Source organism: Tachysurus fulvidraco, chromosome 23 (genome assembly GCF_022655615.1).
Source record: "Tachysurus fulvidraco isolate hzauxx_2018 chromosome 23, HZAU_PFXX_2.0, whole genome shotgun sequence".
NCBI classification, from domain to species: Eukaryota; Metazoa; Chordata; class Actinopteri; order Siluriformes; family Bagridae; genus Tachysurus; species Tachysurus fulvidraco.
In genome coordinates, this window is record NC_062540.1 from 15,520,756 (window position 1) to 15,545,258 (window position 24,503).

Consider the following 24,503-nt stretch of genomic DNA (forward strand, 5'->3'; position numbering starts at 1 on the left):
TGTGAAAGGATATTGGCATAAGGATACTGTGCAAGTCCAGAGTTTAAAAAAAAAAAGCTTGTCCTGAACTAGATTAGCTAATAGTGTAATGATCCATCTTGCACTAATGTTTACTTTTACCCTCCTTACACAATGCTAGCTCAACATTGGCAAAGGAACACGTTTCATAATAATAAATAAAAGTTTATCAATCAGTTTTTCTGAATTTGCGGCTAACACTAAAAGGCTGCTAACAAGCTAATGCCTTAAAAAAAGAGCTCTTAAATTTACTTAAACTAAAAACCAAACAAACGTATTAGAAATTATTTAAACAAAGCAAAATTTATTCCTAATATCTTAAGCATGACGACTGCATGGGCGTAAATCCCGGGTGGGACGGACTTAAGTAAAGATGGCCCCATATTCCCAGATTCGATTTTCCCGAGTCAATAGCTCCTGAGCTAAAGGGTGTTACTACACGAATAACACCTCTTTTTTTATCTTAGTAATGTAGAGAGGCAGCTAAAATGCAGCTACGACCTAATCTTCCTCAATATCAGCTTTCCTCCGCGTTGGACAAAATACGTAATTCTCTATGTGCGAACACCGAAGTGACAGATTCCAAGGGACCGTCTGCAAAGTGCAAACCCCGAATACAAAACGAATACAAAAAACAGTCAATAGCTTTACTGTAATATACTGTACTGTCACCAAACTCATAACACACATCACTGATGTCCTAATACATATACTAAAACACTTATTTTGGGGAAATGTCTTTTTGTTTAATTTTTATGATTTTTCATAATTTAAAAGAATCAATAGCTTTACTGTAATACACTGTACTGTCATCAAACTCAGATCACACATCACTGATGTCCTAATTGATGTACTAAAACACTTGTCCCCCCATCCGAGCATTGTCCCCCCAAACATTAAAAAAAAAAATATATCGCACTCTCTATTGTGAAAAATATATGTATGTATACCTAAATAATTGTGTAAGTAGAAAAAAAATAATAAACTCGCAAAAAATGCATTTAGAAACAGTTGACCTCCCCCTCCTCTTCCTCGCAGTGGTTTGACCCACTGCCTGCTTTCCCAGTTCACTTTAAATAAAGCGATTCTCTTTAATGTAGTTGATGCAGATTCATTCATAAATTAGTTGCGGCAAAAATGCTGATTTACCGATGTAAATTTCCATGAATCTGCTATATTAGCGATTAAAATCTTACTTATCTAGTTAACGTTAGCTTGTTTACAATAGCTTGTTACACAGTGCACTGTAACTAACACGCCAAAGCCGTTTCCCATGCATTGTTTTATTTGGGACGACTTGGCATAATGTTAACTTAACATTAACGGCCACAATTAGCATATTGTTTAGCTGTGCATTTACTAAATGATCACTGTGCTACGTCCGAACTGACCCCACTGTATTTTTTTGTATAATCAATTTATATTTTTATTAAGTGTCAATTAATTTGAAATAAAAATGTAAACCTTTTTTAATTCCTCGTTTTTATTTTTGTGATTTTTTTTATGATAGTTTCACTTTCTTTGAAGAAAAACTTTGAAAATAACCATAATGACGCAGTCTCCATGCTACAATAATAATCTTTATAAGTACAATTAGACTATTATTTGTTCGGATAAGCGGTAGAAAATGAGTGAGTGAGTCCATCCCCCCCCACACCCCCACCCCCCGTTAAATGATATTTAAGCCAATGGACGACTTTGACGGTAAAAACTACCTGAATGCTAACAGTTAGCTGTGACTATACAAAGTGCTGTAATAAATACAGTGTTGACTTCACATTGTATAATTATAGACATGATATGCGTGTGAAAATGTAGCAGAAAGAAGCAGCTTTTTTTCTTTTTAAAATGCTTTTGTTTCTTGCTTTTGTTCGCTTGTAACAGTACATGTCATATGAATTTGCTGCCAGCAGAAGGCACTATTGTCTTGTTCGTGAGAAGATCTAGAATTATTCTTACCGCACAAATTTTTTTTAAAACGTTTAGCTAAATAACAAGATTAAATATTACATAATGAATTAGCAAAGTTTCTAATCAACAATCTGTGTCACGTTCTTGAGGAAGAAACATTGGTTTCAATTCACCTTTTAGACAAAACCCACTGATTCATCTGGGAAGGTTTGTCTTCTACACATTGATTTAGTGGTGTTGGATCAGGCACTAAGCTGTGCAATACGCCAACATCACCTAGGTGCCGTTTTCACAGACATAGTTATAACATATTACTAATTTAAAACAGAACAATAACCAGAACAAAGCATTTCCAAAGAAAAATGAATGCTGTAAATGTGTATAAATCACAACTATGTTCTATGTTAATGAATGAATGTTGAGCCCCAGGCTTCATATCTTACTGCAGCAGGATCCGAGTCCTGGTGCACATCTCCAATGGAAAGGTCATAATGGATGATGTTTTATACTTTTTATGGTCAGTACATACCCTTGGATCCTGACCCAGCTTGGCCAGTAACAGCTTCCCCAATTTGTCCCAAAATGATGGCAAGCCTGCATTCTGGTCTGTGCAGCAATTCAATGTTTATGTTCATGTTTGATGTCAATACACCATCAACTTTTAAATGAAATGAAAAACATGGTTCGATGATGATGATGATGACGGTGATTATTATTATTATATAGATTTTTTTTTTCTTCAGTCTAGCAATCCACTGATTTTCTGGCCATAGTCGGGAAGAAAATAAGCTCTTATCACCACACATACATTACAGCACTGCAGGGATTATTTTCTTTTCATATCCCAGCACCATATAGCCAGCACCAAAAGTCGGTATACCTTATTGGGCTTTGATGAAGTAACCACTCGACTACACTGATGCAGCCTCAGCTTTTCATAGGGACATAAATATGTAATGCAAGTACATACGTTTGTACACGTTTGTTGCAAGTACATAAGTTTGTTTTATGTTATACTATAATGGCCAAATTTTGTGGTCACCTGACCATAACATTCATATGTGCAAATTCTCCAAACTGCTGCCGAAAATATGAAAGCACATAACTGAACGTAGTAACTGCGCGTCGATGCCCCTGTGCACACAGCGAGCTCATTAACGGTTGGAGTGGAAGAACTTAATTGGCCTATACAGAGTCCTTACCCAAAACCCAGTTGCATCATTGGGATGAACTGAAATCCTGACTGCACACAGTCTCGGTGCCTGGACTCATTATCACTCTTGTGGCTGAATGAGCACAATTCCTCATTTCCACTGTCCAAAATCTAGTGGAAAACCTTCCTTAAGTGGAGGTTAACATTTGGCCATATAGTGTTTATGAGTAATATACAGTAACCTGAAGACTTTAGAACTGAGATATGCGGATGCTGTGTTTAACCATGAACCTGCTACATTTAGCATACAGGTAACAGATGCATAAAGAACAGGTGTTAGGTAGTAAATAAAAACCTTTGTATAGTTGTAAAGTGCTCTTTGTTCAAAGTTATAAAAACGCACAGTCTTACATTTGAAATTGTTATATTTGAAGATTTGGATTTAGTAGGCGTGGTTAATCTTTATAGAAATAAACTATTTCTTCTTTTTAAGCATATGGCTAGTAAACAAAATAAATAAGTAAAACCAGTGTGGTCACTAAATACCAGCTGCAATGTTTTTTTTTCTAATGGCCTGTTTCATAATGTACATAATACTATTTAATTACATAATCTTCTCAATTCTGCAACAATCTGTGGAAACTACTCATCATAAATCTGACTCATTATGACTGATAGAAATCTATAATGAGACATCCGTACCCTAGACCTCTTTACTCATTACAAGTGATCTTTTCATGACAACCATGAGACACCTCATATTCTAATCATGTTAACAACTAGTACTTGTGCTCATGAGTCACTAAGTATCTCAAACCACCTTGAAAAAGTATTCCTACCCACTGAACTTTTCCAAATTTTGTCACATTACAACCACAAAGAAAAATGTATTTTATTGGGATTTTATGAAATAGACCGAAAGAAAGTTTCACGTAATTGTGAAGTGGAATGAAAATTATAAATGGTGTCCGAATTTTATTTACAAATGAATATCTGAAAAGTGTGGTGTGCATTTGTATTCAGCCCCCTTTACTCTGATACCCCTAGCTAAAATCCAGTGAAACCAACTGCCTTGCGAAGTCACCTAATTAGTAAATAGAGTGCATCTGTGTGTAATTTAATCTCAGTATATATATAGCTGTTCTGTGAAGCTCTCAGAAGCGTGTTAGATAACATTAGTGAACAACCAGCATCATGAAGCCCAAAGAACAAACCAGACAGGTCAGGGATAAAGTTGTGAAGTTTGAAGCAGGGTTAGGTTATAAATTAATATCCCAAGCCTTAAACATCTCACAGAGCACTGTACAATCCATAGTTCAGAAATGGAAAGAGAATGCCAAGAGAATGCCTACCAAGACATGGTCGTCCACCTAAACTGACAGGCCGTGCAAGGAGAGCATTAATCAGAGAAGCAGCCAAGAGGCCCATGGTAACTCTGGAGGAGGTGCAGAGATCCACAGCTCAGGTGGGAGAATCTGTCCACAGGACAACTATTAGTCGTGCACTCCACAAATCTGGTCTTTATGGAAGAGTGGCAAGAAGAAAGCCATTGTTGAAAGAAAGCCATAAGAAATCCCATTTGTAGTTTGCGACAAGCCATGTGGGGGACACAGCAAGCATGTGGAAGAAGGTGCTCTGGTCAGATGAGACCAAAAATTTAACTCAAAACATTGTGTGCCGGAAACCTAACACTGCACATCACTTGACCACACCATCCCCATCGTGAAACATGATGGTGGCAGCATCATGTTGTGGGGATGCTTTTCTTCAGCAGGGACAGGGAAGCTGGTCAGAGTTGATGGGAAGATGGATGGAGCCAAATACAGGGCAATCTTAGATGATAACCTGTTAGAGTCTGCAAAAGACTTGAGACTGGGGCGGAGGTTCACCTTCCAGCAAGACAATGACCCTAAACATGCAGCCAGAGCTACAATGGAGTGGTTTAGATCGAAGCATATTCATGTGTTAGAATGGCACAGTCAAAGTCCAGACCTAAATCCAATTGAGAATCTGTGCCGAGACTTGAAAATCGCTGTTCACAGACCCTCGCCATCCTATCTGACTTTTGCAAAATCTGATTTTGAAATTTTGCAAAGAAGAATGGGCAAAAATGTCACTCTCTAGATGTGCAAAGCTGTTAGAGTCCTGATAATGCAGTACCTATGATAAAAAGCAGTGAATATAATTATGGTGAGTTGTTGATCAGGGTGATTGCCTGGGGAAAGAAACTGTTCCTGTGTCCTGTGATGTGCCATTTTGTGTTGGTCTATCACATAAAATTCAGTGGGTATGAGTACTTTTCCAAGGCACTGTATTTCTATCGAGTGCTAATGCTAAGGAAAGGACTCGGTAGAAAGCAGCACTCAGATGAAAGTGTGTAAGAGCTGCTGAATCATCACGACATGCTCCAGCCTCTGCCAGCACAGTAAGTGGACACCGTCTCCTCTACCCTGATGATCAATTATGCAGAGACCGGACTGAAGGAGAGGAACATTCGCATACAAGTGAAGTCAGATGTGCTTTGTATTGGAGCAGATTTTCATCACCTTTAAAATCCAATCTGTGTATGTATATTACCTTCAAAGCATGCTTTCTATTACTTGCATGTTTCATTGCATTGCATTCTGTTCGGTTAGTGAAAGAATATCATATAATTGATAAAACACAACTCTTTATTATTTTTTTGTCTAAATGTCATTATTTAAGAATACAGATTGTGTGATCCTCTGTAATCAGCCTGATTAGAATGTGTCTACGTTCTAATTATTAAATATGATTGATAAGTGATTTCTGTTAACAGAAATTCTTAATTTATATATTGTTTTGCTGGGTTAACAAAGCCTCTTCATTTATCCTTTTATTGAAATGTCAGTGGCTTCCGTGAGTGCTTTATAAGACATGGCACTGGGTGGTAGAATGAATCTTTACCAGGCAGTAGACAGTCCCACGTTCATAATGAGAGTGCTGCTGAGCCTGATCCCTCTGCTGCTCATCGTATGGAGCGCAAACAACACTGAAGCGTTACCTGTACAGAGCAAACTGCCAAACAGCAATGAGGTGAGTCCATAGTCCATGCATTTTTTTTCTCTCTCCCCAATTTCATGTACAGTAATTTATACTGAAGCATGTGACTAATACATCACATTCAATTCATGTTTAACAGCTATATAAATTCAAGAAGCAATGAATATCATAAAACATTATATATATAAATATGTAATGAGATTCATTGCTTCTCAAATTTTTTCAGGAAGGGACTCAAAGCCGGTTGTTGATGTAGCCCCACTTCCAACTTGAACAACAGTCTGACTTACAGCACGTCTCACTGCTGTCATTCTCCTCTCATGCATATCCCGAACTACTCTGACGCACTTCTCTGCCACTCCTCATACAGTACCATAGCTCCGCTGTTGGCACCCCGTTATACACTTTCTCTAAATCCACAAAGACGCAGTGCAGCTCCTTCGGACCATCTCTGTACTTTCTCAGAGCAAAAATTGCATCACTCTTGCTCTTTCTTGGCATAACGCCATACTGCTGCTCACAAATATCCACTTCCTTTCTTGGACTAGCTTCCACTATCCCTTTCCCATAGCTTCATTGTGTGGCTCATCATCTTTATATCTCTGTGGTTGCTACAGTACAACTCTGCACAGAACACTTGTTCTTAAACATCAGCACTAGAATACTTCTCCATTTCTTAGGCATCTTGAACAATCTAGATAGAAACTTCACTGCTGTGTCTCTTGGACACTTCCACTCCGCTACAGGTATGTCATCTGCACCGACAGCCTTTCGTGCCTAATCGTGACTTGCCTCAGAGCCTTCCTCACCTCATCCTTTCTAATCTTTGCTGTTTCCTGCTCCACAATATTCATCTCTTCTTCCTGTCTTTCCCTCTTGATTTCCACATTCATCAGCTCCTCAAAATACTCCTTCCTCACCTCTGCACAATCTCCTCGCCTGTTAGCAGCTTTCCATCTCTATCTCTAAATCACCCTTATCTGATGCATATCCTTCCCATTTCGATCTCTCTGTCTCGCTAATCTGTACAAGTCCTTCTCACCTTCCCTCGTGTCTAACCTGGCATACAACTCGTTCTTTTTAGCCTACCTCTTCCTCTGAATGCTGTCCTGTACTTCCTCGTTTCCTTATCTTCTTTTCTCCTACCAGATGACACACCTACTGTAGCACCCTCCTCCTACATACTTACTTCTGCTGTAGTTTCCTAGTCATCTGGAAGCTCTTCCTGACCACCCAAAGCCTGACATTTCCCCTTTTTAAACTTCCACCACTTGGTCTTTGTCTCCCTCCTCTCATCTTCTTAGTGATCACCGGAGACATCTTATATGACACCATCCGATGCTGTCTGGCTACACACTCTCCTACCACCACTATGTGGTCACTAATCTTGCCTCATCTACATAGAAAATAGTCAACCTCATCTAACATACTACAAAGTAACATGCTCCTTCTCTTCTAACTCTCAGCCTACTTGTGTAGCATAAACACTGACGACATTCAAAATCACACCTTCAATTTCTATCTTAAACTGATTACCCTGTCTGACACTCTTTTCACCTCAAACACTCAGTCACAAACATCCTTCAGGATCACTCCTACCCACACTATAATAAAAGATTGTATCCCCCTCCACTACTATGTGCTTTGCTAACCTTCTTGGCTTGCAACCACTGTGAACCTATTCAGGTTGTCCACATTCGTAAAACACCTACAGGTTACACTATTGCCCCTAAATTTGAATGTGTGCGCGCATGGTGCCTGTGACAGATACTGTAGGTGTCCCATCCAGGATGTATTCCTGCCTTGAATAGGCCCTAGGGGATGTTCCCAGGTCCATCACAACCCTGAACAGCATACAGTAATAAAAAATGTTCAAAATGACAAGACTGACTGAAATCCTTCATGTCACATTACTTCAGTCCTTGGTACAGGATCATAAATGTAACATTTCTCACCTAGGTGCTGACAAAGGAGCAGAAGGACTTCATGACAAAGTTTTTCGCCAACCTTGCTGAATTGAACATAACCATCAAAGACCTGGAAACCATGGACCTTGAACAACTGAGCAAACTGGGCGAGAGAGCTGCTCTTGGTCTGCCACCTGCACGAGAGAAATCCCAATGCAAGAACTTCTTCTGGAAGACTTTCTCTGCATGTTAAACTTGCATGTATATAAATATCAAAATCACCCAATGTAATATTAAATACCTAATAAACATCTGAAAAGTCCTATGTATTAATAAAAACATCAGAAACCGTCTCTGGTTTTGTGAGGTTTTTGATGACCCTGAAAGTGTAGACATACTTGAAACACAGAAAATAAAAGTTGAGACAACTAAAGTAAGTAGATGGCATTTTAAAGTAGAAATTCAGCCTCTAGAGGAATACGAACAAAGACGCATACTTCATGAGTTGTTTTTTCCTGACAGGTTTAAGTGTAATAACAGACAGTACTTAAAATCACATGCATCAGTTAGTTGGCCATTTTGGCCATTTATTTGGCCAAAAACGTAATCGGAAATGTCAATTATCAACATGGTTAAAATAGTGTGACTGGCAAAGTCATACCATTTCCTCTATTACTAACATTAACAGCCTTTAAAATGATAAAAAATAAACAACATATTTAGATCGGTGTTATGCATTATGCTTTTAAATGCCTCAAACACTAAACAAGATTTCAAACAATCCTAATTTAAGACATTTTTTGGCTCAATCAAAAGTATTTAATTCATCTAAATCGCTAGTCTCACATTTTCATAAAACTTCCTAACCTAAAAAACCAACTCTATATAAGTAAAACATTTGTTTGCAAAATTGGATTTATTTTACACATTAAATAACTAAAAGGAAACTTGTAGAAAACTGGATAGAATCTTAAAATACAGTATTAAAGATTTGTATGAGTTTGTTTATTGAAAATTACCAGAAATTCACACCAATAAACTGCCAAATCCCCCATTACAGTCCAAATAATTCACAAACGAACCAGGGATCTTTACAACTCTCTCATGACAAGAAAAACTTACAGGCTCTGTTCTGGGGAAAAGGGTGAAGGGAGAGACCATGTCGTTCCCACTTTTAGAAATATCAGGCCACTTAAAAATTACAACTGATGTACTTTCCATTGGTGACAGCTTTAAACAAACAAAAAAGATAAACCTAATGGTACAATCGAACGAATAGTACATGAGTCACTTACAAAAAAATAAAAATAAAAACTTTAAAAGTATGAGTGTCACTTGAAACGGGACTGAGGGGCTCAGGCATTGTTCCATGACAATATTCTTTACCCTTTATTTTCAATAGCGATTCTTTTCCTATGTGCTCCAGCCAATTTGAAATAGTCCGTTTAAATTTCAATAGAGATTCCAGGGATCCTGTTACAGTGAAGTGAAGAAGTCCCTTTTCAGGTCTAAGGCAATCAGCAGCATGTCCACAGTTGGATCGTGTTGGAGCCACCAACACTACACCAACTCCAGTCTTCAGCTTCCCCAAAACTGACTTCACTCTGGGATCTGATGTAAACCTGGGCCAGCGGAGTCCAAGGTCCCTATACATGCGAATTAAATAAGTTTTTGCAATTCAATTAATTTTTGTAGCAATCAAAAATAAGCCACTGTCAAATACCTAGTCAAATTAGTTTTATTTGAGAGTTCCCTTTGATTCACAAAACATAAGATGGCATTCAAGCAATTCAACATATGAAATCTTTCTTTCGGGATTCTTCAACTTTCACCGCCACATCACCCCTCGAGACACTCAGAGCTCACGCTCACTGGCACACACCCCCACACACCAGTACTTTCTCACAGACACCACCACTTCACATATTCACACTTGGAGGTCAGTAACAGGGAGGAGATAGAACACACACACCATACAAGCATTCACAACGGATAATATACAAATACTTAGATTGCTAGACATTCCGATACATACAGATACATTTCCTATATAAGCTTGATTATATGAGAAAAGGAAGAAAAGGAGATAGATCAAAAGGGAAATAGGAATAAAGAATGTCCATCTGATAATGTGACAGAAAACATGCTGCTGCTGTTCACACTCGCTCACACAGGTTCTTCTCACATCTTGCAGTCATCTTGTTTTTTTTTCCTTTCTTTTTTTTTGAAATTTTTATCGCACAAACAGCTCTTTTCACACTTGCGTTCACGTTCGCTCTCTCTCAGTTTGTTCGCTCATTCAGTCTCTCACTCTTGGCCCACCAACAATCCATCACCATCTCACTCGCTCTCAAAGCGATACATATTGGACAGATTTATCCATGAAAAGGGGAGAAAAAGACAACACCCACCGTCTAACACAGTAAATGAAGAGTGAAGCTGTGTTCTTTGATGGCAAAGCATTTACACATGGGAAGAAGGGTACTGATACTGAGATCGCTCGAACATTGCGGCCAACGAAGCGCTTCTTCCAGGGAAATGGGAAAAGAGGTGGTGAACTGTAGAAGAGATTTATGAAGGCTTGACCATAAACTCTAAACAAAAAATGCAAACAACTCCACACAATACAACTCAAATGAGATTCACAACAAAGCATCTCTAAGCACAGTTCATAAACAATGAAATGCAATGAATTATCATCAGGTTTTAACCAAAATCTTCATTGAAAACAAATTAAAGTTTCTAGGTAGTGTTATACCACAATTTAACCCAATCAATTTTATAAAGTAGTTTTTTTTCCCCCTGTATAACATCTTTTAAACAAAACTCAAATTTGAAGCAAATTTCTTCTAAATATAAGAAAAATAAAAATCTGCCTGCAAACTCTCATCCCAATGTACTTACCTAATTTAGAAATAAGGACACTGCAAAAAAAAGTAACTCTACATCCCCCAACTAGACTTTGTCTCCATACTGGAGCCAAAGCCAGAGCTAAACCCACCGCTGGAGGCCGCGTTATTGGCGCCCCATCCGAGACTAGCTGTGCTTGTGGCATTATAATTGCTGCCGGCCGCACTATAGCCCTGGCCCTGATCTCTGCTCCCTGCTGTTTGGCCAGCTGCGGTGGTGCCAGAGGCAGCGGTCTGACTCTGCTGATTGGCCAACATACCCATCATTCCCCAACTGCTCTGGAGGGCTGCCTGGGCTGCTGCCATCATGGCTGGGTTTAAGCTAAGTGCCCCAAAATTCACATTGCTGTTATGACTGCGACTACCACCAAAGCCCTGCCCAAACCCCCCAAAACGAGCACGATCCAACATGTGCCTACTATTATTGTGCTTAGGCTCTGCGTTAGAGATGTGTACGCTGGTGCCCTTGACGATCAGGTCCTCACCACACAGAGACTGGGCAACCTGGAGAACAAAACAATTACTAGGTTACAACACGTGTCACCTAAACAGTAGATCCAATATTAGCCACACTGTAGGAAACCAACCTGGTCATCAGCAAAAGTGACGAAGGCAAATGCCCGGAAAGGCTTAGGAATGAAGACGTCGGTCACTTCACCATACTGCATAAAGAACTGCCTGAGGTCATCAGCAGTCATATCCTCAGTACAACGGCCCACAAACACTTTCCTACTGCGCATAGGCTCGTCTAGCCCAGCTTGTTCCATGAAATACTAGACCAATAATTAGAAAAAAGTCACAATCATGCCTACGACAAAACACATTATAATGCTCAGGACAATGCATGCATCTTCACATCTAGAATTACATTATACTACACAGGTCGTGTAAAGTTCATGCTGTGTAGAATAAATATTTAATTAAATGATTACACAAGAGAGAAATTATACCTTTGAGTTGGGGAGCTTGCAGTCACACCATCTCCCATCTATCATATGCCGCTGGGACATCACTTTAATCTGTGTCTCATACTCTGTAAACCTTACAAAACCAAACCCTTTAGAGTTCCCCGTTTTTGCATCTCTTTTAACCTGTCAAAGGAAAAAAAATACGTACAACACTCATAAAAGGGTAGATTGGTCTGCTGAAAAAAAAATGAGACAACAAATGCAAGTGTTGAGAGTCTGAGCCAAAGATGACATTTTTTTTCTCTTCAACTTGAAGAAACACATTGTTACTAACCTGTACCATTATCACCTCTCCGAATGTGCTAAAATACTCTTTCAGGTCTTGTTCAGATGTTTTCCATGGTAAGCCAAGAACAATAAGGTCTGAAGTCTTCTGAATGCCCCTCTTAATTTTCACAGCAGAAGCAGCATCCATTTCATCCATCTTTCTTTTATTGTCTTGAGAAAAAAAACAAAAAACAGCCATGTTAGGACAATAATTATAACAGTCATCTACATACAGTACATGTGGCTAGTTTAACAAACTCAAACACTGTTCATATTAAACACACTTTCCACATAGGTGTAACCGTACAGGGATCAATTGAATAGATTTTCCTCACCATTCCACCCTATCCATAAATAGAAATATCACAACAGGGTCGATCAGACACTATTCGAATGATGGCCCATTCTTAACACAGAAAATACACGGACATAGCAGTGGCTCGGTAATGAGTGTGGTGCTGTGCAATAAAGCAGACAGTGGCATTGTTACAGGTTCAATGCTAGTCACAGTGTATAATTAGACAGTCACTAGACCTCAAAAACCCAATTAAAATACAAGTTGATATTCTTTGGCCTTGTATTTAAATTAGCTTTCAGAGTATTACTTAAAAAAACAAGACCTCGTTCTACTATCTTTGTGTGTTTACGGTAAAATAATACAGGGATATTTTTAGACAAGGTTGTCATACTGTAGAAATCCCAAACTGTAACACCCCTAGTGGTCAGTAATACAGGAAAAGGCCAATACTGCTGCTGTGTCCAGTTAACACCCAGCAGGATGCCATTTTCATGACTGACGGTTCAACACTCGAGTCTGGTGCTCCTAATGTGATGCCTTTCCGATACCGGATAGGATAGAGAAGATAATTTGTGCATTTTTTTTTTTTTTACAACAGAAACAGCCTGGTTTTGTGCAAAGTGCACGATGGTGCGTGAAGGTCACAGATTCCCATCCCTGATCCTGGAGCTGCACGTGTTCTGTAGTGTTTCCCTGCTCTAACACACTTGAGTCTAAACAGCTAACGAGCAACCACTTCTGACTTTAAGTGGATGTGTTTGAAAAGAAGAAGAAAAAAACGAAAAAAAAAAAAACACTCCAGGTCTATGGCTGAAATCGCGTGGTGTAAAAGAACAATGAGTGCATAACAACCGCCTGGTTACACAAAAGCTACACATGCACAAGTTTGATTTTACACATTACCTTTTGGATAGTTGACTACGTACACCAGATTGCCCCAGTCGGCCTCCGGTGCATGCAGCACGCCCTCCACTATGCGCACTCCGCGCATGCACTGAGACACCGGGCTCCGGTAACGGAGGCCGCACGCGCCTGGAAACTGCGCGGCCACGCTGGACAACAGAACCGTCCCGTCCTCCTCTGACGGGATTTCCATCGGCTCCTCGTTTTCATCCTCAGCCACACGAATATAACATGTCTCCATGATTAACGCAGTGGTCGCTATCTAGTATGGGACGTTAGATTAAGCGCGTGCTTTGTGCTAGACAGCTAACGCGTTAGCCACCACGGTAAATAATTCAGTTAGCTAGCTAGCCTAGCCTAGCTAACGTTACTTACAACGTTACAAACACCGTGCCTATTCAGACTCAAATATAAACAACGCACAAGCTAGTATACTTTATCTAACAAACTAGTATTACAGATAATATAACCGAGATCAATTTAACGACTATATTCCCATAAACGGTCCGTTTGCTAACTGTCGTCCATGAAGGATAAAGAAAGGCCTCGCGCTCGAGCAATGAATGAGAGAGCGGTTTCTCGCGCTCTCTTTTTGTCGTCTAACTTAAGTCTTCTTTCAAGGTTCTCGCAGCCGAAAATAAACCGTGAAACAAACGATACGTGGAATTAAATTTCAACGAGCAAACGTATTTTCGCACGAAAATAAAACAAATACTCGGGTGTATTTATTTATTTTTTCCCCCCGAAGCTCAAACTTCTATCAAAATGGCCGCTCGAACAGACTCGTTAAAGAAAGTGCGTCATCATCTGGAAGGTACCATCACGTCGTAGAAAGGAGGGGGAAGTCCTTGATATCTTTCTAAATCATTTTCAAACCAACGTATGATATTGCGGTTTTTAAACGGATAGTTTTCGATGTATACTCATGTCGTTAATAAATCATTTCATATTAAGTCTAATACTTTAAGAATGACTTAAACGATGAACGAGTTTTTTTTAGCACTTCCCCATTGTACGACGAGCACAAAATTCTGTAGTCCAATCACATTAAAGCGCGGATAAATGACACTGGAGACTTCTTCCATTAAAACAAACATCCCACAGGAATCAGAATCAGAAAGGTCTTTATTGCCATGTATGTTTTCACATACGAGGATTTTTTTCTAGTACAGGAGCTCCACAATGTATAAACAGTGTAAACAGAATGGCAATGATAAGAAATGAACACATATATAATAGACAGTTGTAAAAGTTGTGCAAATTCAAGTACAGTGATGCTTCGAGATACGAGTGCATTGACATACGAATTTTTTGAGATACGAGCTGTAATTCGACCAAATTTTTGTCTTGATATACGAGCAAAATTTTGAGATACGAGCATCCGAGCCCGCTGCCCCCTCCGAAACAAAGATCCCCAACAACCACGTGTGCTCTGTTTCCCCCGGCTCAGCTTCCCACATCTCACTCGGTTAAACAGGGAAAATTGTTTTGAGATACGAGCAATTTGAGATGCGAGCAAGGTCACGGAAAGAATTAAACTCGTATCTCGAGGCATCACTATATAGATGTGCAAATTCAAGTATAGATGTGCAAATTAAAATATAAATGAGTACTTGTAAACAATGTAAGTATAGGGTTTGTTGTGTGTACGTTAGGTGTTCATCAGATGTATATTAATAGTTCATCAGATGGATTGCCTGTGGGAAGAAACTGTTCCTATGTCTGGTTGTTCTGGTGCTCAGGGCTCTTTAGCGCCGACCTGATGGTAACAGATGGTCCAGAGTGATTGTGCTGGATGTGAGGGGTCCGGGGTGATTTTCTTTGCCCTTTTGCTCACTCTGGAGAGGTACAGGTCTTGGAGAGTGGGGAGAGTTGTGCCAATGGTTCGCTCAGCAGTCCGGACTACCCTCTGTAGTCTTCTGAGGTCAGATTGGGTGGCTGAGCTGAACCAGTCACTGAGATGCAGAGGATGGATTCAATGATAGCAGTGTAGAACTGTGTCAGCAAATCCTGTGGCAGTTTGAACTTCCTCAGCTGACGAAGGAAATACAACCTCTGCTGAGACTTTTTCACTTTTTTTAGTCTATGTGAATGTCCCACTTCAGGTCATGGGAGATTGTGGTTCCCAGGAATCTGAATGACTCCACTGCTGCAACAATGCTGTCCATGATGGTGGGTGGGGGGAGAGCAGGGGAGTTTCTCCTGAAGTCCACGATCATCTCCACTGTCTTGAGCGTGTTCAGCTCCAGGTTGTTAAGGCTGCACCAGACAGCCAACCGTTCAACCTCCAGTCTGTTAGCAGACTCGTCACTGTCCTGGATGAGGCCGATCAGTGTGGTGTCGTCTGCAAACTTCAGGAGCTTGACAGAGGGGTCATTAGAGGTGCAGTCATTCGTGTACAGGGAGAGAAGAGCAGTGGGGAGAGAACACAGCCCTGGGGGGCGCCAGTGCTGATGGTGCGGGTGCTAGATTTGAGTTTTCCCAGTCACACTAGCTGCTGTCTGTCTGTCAGAAAGCTGGTTATCCACTTACAAACAGAGGAGGGCACAGGGAGCTGGGTTAATTTGGGCTGAAGGAGTGATGGGATGATGGTGTTGAAAGCACAGCTGAAGTCCACAAACAGGATCCTCACATAAGTCCCTGGTCTGTCCAGATGCTGCAGAAAATAGTGCAGTCCCATATGCTCTGTAGGCAAACTGCAGAGGGTCCAGTAATGTCCTTCAGATAACCCAGAACCAGTCTTTTGAATGATTTCATGACCACAGATGTTAGAGCCACATGTCTGTAGTCATTAAGTCCGGTAATTTGGGGTTTTTTTGGGACGCGGATGATGGTGGAGCTTTTGAGGGTACTTCACACAGCTCCATTGACGTGTTGAATATCCGTGTAAAGATGGGGGCCAGTTGATCAGCACAGGTTTTCAGACAGGCTGGTGAAAAGCTGTCGGGGCCTGGTGCCTTTCTTCTTTTGTTCTTCTTGAAGACACACCTCATCTTCACTGAACTGAATTTTAGGTGTGTTGGAGTCGGGGTTTACAGAAAGTGAGAATTGGGCTTTTTCAAACCTACAGTAAAACTCATCTGCCAGTTGTTGATTCACCAGAGTGCTGGGGGATGGTGACCTGTTGTTGGTGATGGCTTTCAGACCTTTCCACACTGAAGCTGAGTCGTTAGAGGAAAACTGAGCCCATAGCTTTTCAGAATAATTTCTCCTTGCCACTCTGATCTCCTTTTCCAGTGTGTATTTGGCCTGTTTGTACAAGACTCTATCCCCATTCCTGTGAGCATCCACTTTGGCCTGATGGAGCTGGCTGAGTTTTGCAGTGAACCATGGTTTACAAGGAATACACAAATCCTCACAGAAACTAATATATGATGTTACAGTCTCTGTGAGCTCATCCAGGTCGGTGGCAGCATCTTCAAAAACAGTCCAATCAGTGAGAGAGAAACAGGCTTGTAAATCCTGCTCTGCTTCCTTAGTCCATCTTCTTACAGTCCTTAATACAGGTTTAGCTGTTTTTAGTTTCTGCCTGTAGGTCGGTATCAGATGAACTAAACAGTGATCAGAGAGTCCCAGAGCTGCCCGTGGGACAGAGTGATATGGTGTTGTTGTGCACTCTCTGTGATCAGATCAGCGAGTGTCTGTAGGGCTGAGCTCATGTGCGCTTGCGGTGGAATGTAAACACTCACCAGAATGAACGAGCAAAATTCCCTCGGCAAATAGAATGGTTTGCAGTTAATGAAGAGTGTTTCAAGATCTAGACAGCACATCTTCTTTAACACAGCTTTGTCATAAGCTTTGTCATAACAACAATCACACTTTTTTCTTTGTTAAAACCTTCTTTTTTACATCCGTGTAAAAATGCACTCGTTACAACTCAATTATAGAATTTAATTTAATTTGTATAGCAGTTTTTACAATTGACTTTGTCTCAAAGCAGCTTTACAGAACATACACATTAAACAAAAGGTTATTATAAAAATTAATATCATATAAAAATCCAAGATTAATGTTAGATGTATTAAAATGTGTTTGTATTTATCCCAGATGAACAAGTCTGAAGTGACTCTGGTGACTGTGGTGAGGAAAAACTCCCTCGAATGGTAAAGGAAGAAACCTTGAGAGGAACCAGACACAAAGGGGAACCTCATCCTCATACGGGTGACACCAGAGGGTGTGATTATAAATAGTTCGACAATAGTTGTATTGATGAGCATTAACTGACTAATCAGATAAGAGAGTCCAGCAACATTGTAGGACAGTTGCCATTAATGTTTGCATGGATTGCATTTCTTGCTCATGGTGTTTGTAAATCTCCTTAACCACTACTGCCTGCTTAGACATTTCCTTAAATAGTTAGCTTTCAAATCCTTCCCGGGGGCTAGATTTTTATGATCCAGTCAGCAGTAGAAAATCTAATTGCACAGTATAATCAAATTTGTTGAACATTTCAGATGGCTGCTCTCTCGCTAAGACTTGATTTCGATTTGAAAACTGTTTGTTAAACCGAAAGGAAACAATTCAGAAGTGTGTGGATGTTGAAATACTCCAAGGTAACAAAAGATACATCACACCGTCCTTACTTTCTACCTAACCACTTTGTACCTTAGCCTGTGATGTTGTTTTATGGTGCACCTTGCACTGGGTTGTGATCTTTAGTAGACAAACACAGGTGATGCTTCAGTTTATAAGACCAGGATACTCTACTAGGAGTCAGACACAGACGCGTCAGCCATGGCCTTGATACATCTCAGGATGTTTTTCTTGTAAGTATGAAGTTCTATTGCAATTTCCTACAAAGAAATACTGAACACACCTATGTAGACATGATAAATCAAACTATAGATCTATGGGATCGTGTTGAAAAGCTTCGTCTGTCTTTTTGCCATGCAGGTGTATTGTGTTTCCTATACTATATGGTGGTGTTTTGCGGGTGCAGAACAGAGACTGGATGGGAAAGCTACCTGCGGAATTTATCGGTACTTCTCAATGATGTGTTTATAATTGGTTAAAATTTTGCTTTCCATTAAGGCTGCATCCTGTACAAACATTACAGACTGTTGTTATCTGATACAGTGCTTGACAAACAGAGATTTCTTTCTTATTTCCTTTTACGCACTTGTTTAGAAGGAGACGTGGAGTGCTTTTCTGAATACATGGAACTGTGGATCCACAGAATGAGAACCGAAGGGTTGAGACTCTGGCTTTCAGCAATGCTAAGGATTCAAGGTGAAGGAGATGTGACTAAAACTTTGTGCTGTACAGCTTACATGCTAGCACAATCAAACAAGAAGAAACATTATGCAATAATTTGTAAAAATAAATCTATTCATTTTACTGAAGAAAACACATTTTGGGTTGTAATATAATAGAATAGAGAGCCTTTATTGACACGTTTCTCTTTTCTCAATCATAATCATGCACTTGTTACATTAGCAATGCAGCAGAAAATTTGCTGACTATTATTACATAATAGAATAACATATCAGGATCCACAGGTTTTACTGTATATGATGCTAGCACTGGGGGGGCACAGTGGCTTAGTGGGTAGCACGTTCGCCTCACACCTCCAGGGTCGAAGTTCGATTCCCGCCTCCGCCTTGTGTGTGCAGAGTTTGCATGTTCTCCCCGTGCCTCGGGGGTTTCCTCCCCCGGTCCAAAGACATGCATGGTAGGTTGATTGGCATCTCTGGAAAATTGTTCCTTAGTGTGCGATTATATGAGTGAATGGGTTGGCACTCCGTCTAGGGTGTATCCTGCCTTGATGCCCAATGACGCCTGAGATAGGCACAGGCTCCCTCCGAGGTAGTTCGGATAAAGCGGTAGAAAGTGAGTGAGATGCTAGCACTGGCTGCAAATACATCTTCTGTCACTAAAACTAATTCCTCGCATGTGAAAACATGCCTTGCAATAAAGCTGATTCTGATTTATTTTTTTTTTAAAGTAAATCTTGGGTCTCTGGAGATCTTAAACCATCAGCTGTCAGCATGTGGCTTTGGTCTGCATAAAGATCCTGACAGGAACTACATCTTCAGAGTTATGTACAGCGGATGCTTTGTTCAACAAGAGGTAAACCCCACTTTAAATCTCATCCAAATCTTCACCACTATAACACGGTTTTATAATCACTGTTTAATCTAATTACATGTGTAGCATTCGTAATTACCTTCATGTTTAATACAGAACTTTTAATGTGCCTCTTTTTAGCACGGTCATTACGTGATTGTATTGAACTTGATGAAGAGAATAAGCCGCTTTGGAGGCAGGACACATAATTATGTAATGAAATGTCCTGTAGTTCCAGCACCACCCAACGCAAAACATATTCAGTGTGACCCTGATTTCATCCAGGTGAAAAAACAATTAACAATTTTTTTGTAAACTTGAGGAAAAGCAACATTTGTTTTGGTCCTTTTTAAACCTTTATATTATTTTATACTCAAAGGTTACCAGAGTGATCCCAATGGACAGTTGGAACAATGAGGTAATGTTGACTAAATAATCTGTACCTTTGTTTGTAATGTGATGTACAGAATATAGCACTTATGTGGCGTGATATAAAAATGATCAATGACAATGTTAAGGGACACTTTTTCCCCTTATTAACAATCAGAATCGAGCATTTAACAGCTCTGTGGTGTAAAATAAAATAAAGTGTTGGTAAAAGTTAAAGAAGCTTAAATATATTGTATTTGTCCTTTTAGCTCAGATGGTCTCTTGCGTTGAGAGGGAGTGTGGTGGTGGCGCTGGAAGATGCGAGTCTCATTCAAGTAAATGTAGACATTAAGAAACCGCTCATTACTGTTCAAGGCAGGAGGAACACGGTTCTCAGTCCTGTGCAGGTTAGATCACGTGTAATTCTTTTCTCTTTCTCTTTTTTTTAATGGAAGATTTATAAACCACATCTTCATCAAACTACAATGTTTTTATAACTCTAGCTGTGTCACACTGAAATATTGATAATGCGATTCAAAATGGTTCATTTACAAGATGACCGTGGAAGAAAAATAGACAGAATTGTAGATAAGAAAAGAGAAGCAAACAGGAAAGCATATTTTGAAGCATCCAAACCCAGCTTCATGTCATGGGCCTACATGTGACTCTCAGTTAAGAGGTTGGGAAAGACATAATACATGCCTATACCACATATACTTCAAGAATAATGCTCCGAAAATAGTTTTCACATCGTTTTTTTTATTATTGTTGGTTCTGGTACCTAACTAAGTGAGGTAATTCAGTTGATTGCTAGCAACACAGGGCCTCTATTAGAGTGGAATAGTTCATCCTAAAAATTTCAATTCAATTCGATTCAAATTTATTTCTATTGCTCTTTTTACAATTGACATCATCTCAAAGCGGCTTTACAGAACATAAACATAGAACAAAAGGTTATTATAAAGAATAATATAATACAAAATCCAAGATTAATATTAGATATATTTAAATGTGTTCGTATTTATCCCCGACGAGCAAGTCTGAGGTGACTCAGGTGACTGTGGTGAGGAAAAACTCTTTTGAATGGTAAAGGAAGAAACCTTGAGAGGTTCCAGACTCAAAGGGGAACCTCATCCTCATATGGGTGACACTGGAGGGTGTGATTATAAATATATAGTCTGATAAATGTTGTATTGATGAGGAGGTTGTTGTCCTCAAAGACCAAAAAGACTGGCTGTTTTTCCCCACAATTGATGTTGATCACAAAATGAAAAATATGAAAATATGGCCTGATTTTGCATCATCAGTCTGATTGGAGTTTTATTGAGAATTTGACTACATTTGTACTTTTTGTACTTCTTTTTTTTTTTTTAAATGAAATGCAATTAATAAATTATTTTAGAGGCTGACTGGATCCTCATTGGTTGATGTAGGTAACGTAATTGGTCACCTGAACAACGGCATTTAAGCATCATAAATGTGTTAGTGCAAATAAAAATACTACATTTTTACATGTAATATTTATTGTTGTTTATTAATAAAATTTGGATAAGTAAGTTTGTACTGCCACTTCATAATTTTCACAGAAATATTAATATGTGAACAGTAACAAGTGTCTATATAAATACATTCTTGGCTTATAAGATACAAACAAAAATCTTTTTATTTACCAAAAAAATAGTTAATTAACCTTTTTTAACATAACTGTGTCCAATGAGCAAAAATGATCTACTCACATAGCTGAGAAAAATGTGGGATTAAATAAATCTGTTATCAACGTACAATTTAGACATTTAACGTGTAATATGTTGTCTTTACTGCCATCTTGTGGCCATAATGATGTATGATATACTGTATACTGTTGTATGTTCTAAGCATTATGTGTTTATGTGCTTTATGCTTGTAGTGTTGGTGAATTTTTAAATTAAAGTTTGCTTTATTTTTCTCATTGTTCTCTTCAGGTTCTACAGACTGAAGGCCAGTTCTTACCACTTAAGCTGGTCAGTGGACAATACGCCTATAGTATGGAAGCCACTTGTCCAAATGGTATGTACAGCTCATATCAACACACACACACACACACGCAAAATCTTTTATCAATACAATATTGTTATCAATAAATATATTGTAATATAATCTCTTTTCTGCCATCATGTGGCCATTTGGAGTTCTGATCTCTCGTCTGTGGACCACACACACACACACACACACACACACACACACACACGTATATATATATATATATATATATATATATATATATATATATATATATATATATATATATATATATATATATATATATATATAATGTTGATTTGTGGATGTTTCTGTATTTGATGATTTAGTGATTCCACATTCATCTGAGGACACAGTGCTGCACGTTTACAAACGCCGCATGGGATTGACTAAGAGGGGAGGCTATGACAACGAGACCCTGTCAATCAGCAGTGTGTATATAAACCAGACAGACACGTTTACTTGGTCTGAGACCACCAGCTTTGTGACTCTTGTCATTCCCACTGCACTTATTCAAAAGACAAAGGTGAACAAACTTACATTCCCCAAATATATTTAAAATTTCAGAATGATCAGTTTGTGCATTTTACTATCATTTTTTTTTAAAGCAGAAGTGTGTTGAAAAGGACTCTGAGAATCCCCTGCAGTCATACTTCAGAGTGGATATTGTACTCACTTTTAAGGAGACAAATTACAGGATGCTCTGGACAATGGAGAACACGTCACCATGCTCAAGTGAGTCTATGTAGCACAGAATTTTCTCTTGGAAACACAAGCCACCTTCATATATAGATATGTAGACACTAAAACATGGACACTATCTCTGACTAATATAATGATCTGAATTTGTTTCAGATCATCACATTCCTTCAGTGACTATGACTCCATCAGTAACACCTAAATCTCCTACGGCATTTACTGCTTTAAAACCAACAATCCTCAATTCACTAACAGAAGAGCCACTGCTTTCTTCCAGCATGGAGCCCCAGACATCACCCTGGACCACTGAAAAAAGATTTAGCATGACTGGCATGGCCTTTCAACCTACTAGGACACATGAAGTGGTAGCAGGATTTTCAGTGATTAGTGGTTCAGCAGACAGTGAGTCCACAAGTACCTCGTTCAAGGCAGATGCAAGTACTGAAATTCCTGGCAGTATTGTTTTAACGCCGTCTGTTAGCATGGGGTCAGATGCAACACTGGTTAGTTTATCCAATCCTTCATTTAGTCCTCACCATGAACAATTCACAGACTTGACTAATGCTAGAAAAACATCAACAGTCATGCTGCACAAACCACCTCCCTCAACCACAGACAACACTGAAAGACCAAACACAAATAGTGAGATGAGCAAAGCTGTACGTTTTGATACGTCTCACTCCGAGGCTGAAACCAAGTGGAGCCCTGTGGCATTGTCACTTTATTTAGAAAGTACTAGTACTGATATCATTACAAATACTGTCTCAGATATCACTTTAAACACTCCAACTGTATCCCTGACAGCCCCCCATCCACATCAGCGAGTCACCCGACCATCCCTGTCTCCCTTACATCCTGATACTACAGTGCATTCAGCAGTCCTGAATAAGACCACAATTACTCACACAACACATGATAACACATCTCTGCAGCCAGAGAATGTTACATTAGCAAGTACATAGGTCCTAAACACGTAGTACATACACATAAATAGAGAGATAATATCTTGCACCACTGAACTCGATAACCCCCCAAAAATGAGATTTCTTCCTTCATTCAACAAAGCAGCTAATTTACCTACCAACATGTTTATATTCCAAAGAAAACAAAAAACATGCAAAACATACTATTGAACCCCCGGAGCTGTGAGGCACCAACAGATCTGCTGTGCCACTGTTTCACCATAAATGAAAATCAGACAAAGCAAAACCGCAACTCTGATGCCTGTCACCATGGAACAATCATAAGATATAATACATAAAATCTCCCTCTGGGTAAACGAGTACAGTGTCTGAATGTTTTCTTTCACAGAAAACAGGATCCTGCAGCGTCATTGTTTCTACTGCCCCAAGGCATGATTTTACAACCATATAGCCTTTTAGCTTTCAATAACTGCCACTTGGATGTAAGATCTACATATTAAGGACTGTTGCTATATCTATTTTTAAAAAAAGGAAGTATAAAGGTCTCCGATGAGTATTTGAATAATGCACAAAAACAAAGTTATACACCACAATCTAAGATGCAGTCTGTAGCAAATCAGCAGCTTTCGGTTCATCTGTTTCTTTTTTATTTTTTAATGCCATGATGGGGCTTTTAGCTCAAGTAAATTAAGTGTATTTATTACACCCCTGATGTATTTACTATTATACAATATATATGTTTAATTTTTTTTATCATGCCTGGATGGCACTCAGAAAGAAACTAATGTTTGGTAAGGAGGCCTGAGGTGCAGTCAGGATTCCTGTTCATCCCAAAGGTGTTCAGTGGGTTTGATGTCATGGTTCTGTGCAATCAAAGTACTTCTGTTCCAATCCATGTCTTCATGCATCTTGCTTTTTGCACAGGATCGTTGTCATGCTGGAAAAAAGTTTGAGCCTCAGTTACAGTGAAGTAAAACAATAGCAATAGTTTGGGATAAAACCACATACGGTTGTGATGGTCAGGTGTCCACAAACCTTTGGTCCATATAGTGTATAGTCTCTGATGCAT

At 39.3% G+C, this 24,503-nt stretch overlaps 3 protein-coding genes across 8 annotated transcripts; 2 read left to right on the forward strand and 1 right to left on the reverse strand.

The window, feature by feature from the left end:
- The first annotated feature begins 5,059 nt into the window (after positions 1-5,059).
- sst6 (somatostatin 6) lies at positions 5,060-8,363 on the forward strand. Its single transcript, XM_027170389.2, has 3 exons — positions 5,060-5,646; positions 5,955-6,139; positions 8,066-8,363. Exons 2-3 carry the CDS (start codon positions 5,981-5,983, stop codon positions 8,264-8,266), a joined length of 360 nt encoding a protein of 119 aa, XP_027026190.2. The 5' UTR covers positions 5,060-5,646; positions 5,955-5,980; the 3' UTR covers positions 8,267-8,363.
- Positions 8,364-8,996: 633 nt separating this feature from the next.
- tardbpa (TAR DNA binding protein a) lies at positions 8,997-14,356 on the reverse strand. 4 transcript variants are annotated; one of them, XR_003444328.2, is made up of 7 exons: positions 13,359-14,314; positions 12,165-12,328; positions 11,873-12,013; positions 11,510-11,695; positions 11,342-11,426; positions 10,425-10,571; positions 8,997-9,659 (listed from the first exon to the last, which is right to left on the reverse strand). XR_003444328.2 is itself a non-coding variant. In XM_027170387.2 (6 exons), the coding sequence occupies exons 1-6, from the start codon at positions 13,597-13,599 to the stop codon at positions 10,477-10,479; spliced, it is 912 nt and encodes a 303-aa protein (XP_027026188.1). In that variant the 5' UTR covers positions 13,600-14,317; the 3' UTR covers positions 9,734-10,476. The 4 variants fall into 4 exon arrangements, 2 of the variants coding, with proteins under 2 accessions (XP_027026188.1, XP_027026187.1); XR_007139242.1 differs by having other exon boundaries at positions 10,425-11,426; positions 13,359-14,356; XM_027170387.2 differs by lacking the exon at positions 8,997-9,659 and having other exon boundaries at positions 9,734-10,571; positions 13,359-14,317.
- Positions 14,357-16,075: 1,719 nt separating this feature from the next.
- On the forward strand, positions 16,076-23,793 carry c23h1orf127 (chromosome 23 C1orf127 homolog). 3 transcript variants are annotated; one of them, XM_027170384.2, is made up of 12 exons: positions 16,076-17,911; positions 18,018-18,124; positions 18,252-18,337; positions 18,486-18,587; positions 19,303-19,427; positions 19,566-19,709; positions 19,804-19,842; positions 20,063-20,200; positions 21,755-21,839; positions 22,142-22,338; positions 22,421-22,547; positions 22,668-23,793. In XM_027170384.2, exons 2-12 carry the CDS (start codon positions 18,093-18,095, stop codon positions 23,471-23,473), a joined length of 1,881 nt encoding a protein of 626 aa, XP_027026185.2. In that variant the 5' UTR covers positions 16,076-17,911; positions 18,018-18,092; the 3' UTR covers positions 23,474-23,793. The 3 variants fall into 3 exon arrangements, with proteins under 3 accessions (XP_027026185.2, XP_047663338.1, XP_027026186.2); XM_047807382.1 differs by having other exon boundaries at positions 16,076-18,124; XM_027170385.2 differs by having other exon boundaries at positions 16,076-18,124; positions 22,424-22,547.
- The last annotated feature ends 710 nt before the right edge of the window (positions 23,794-24,503 follow it).

Coding starts and splice junctions, on each gene's coding strand:
- tardbpa (XM_027170386.2), bottom strand. CDS start 13,599: ATGGAGACATGTTATATTCGTGTGGCTGAGGATGAAAACGAGGAGCCG. Junction 12,014..12,164: donor GAGAGGTGATAATGGTACAG/GTTAGTAACAAT, acceptor TTCCTTTGACAG/GTTAAAAGAGATGCAAAAAC. Junction 11,696..11,872: donor GCAAGCTCCCCAACTCAAAG/GTATAATTTCTC, acceptor TTATTGGTCTAG/TATTTCATGGAACAAGCTGG.
- sst6 (XM_027170389.2), top strand. CDS start 5,981: ATGGCACTGGGTGGTAGAATGAATCTTTACCAGGCAGTAGACAGTCCC. Junction 6,140..8,065: donor AACTGCCAAACAGCAATGAG/GTGAGTCCATAG, acceptor TTTCTCACCTAG/GTGCTGACAAAGGAGCAGAA.
- c23h1orf127 (XM_047807382.1), top strand. CDS start 18,093: ATGGCCTTGATACATCTCAGGATGTTTTTCTT. Junction 21,840..22,141: donor GGAAGCCACTTGTCCAAATG/GTATGTACAGCT, acceptor TTGATGATTTAG/TGATTCCACATTCATCTGAG. Junction 22,548..22,667: donor GAACACGTCACCATGCTCAA/GTGAGTCTATGT, acceptor AATTTGTTTCAG/ATCATCACATTCCTTCAGTG.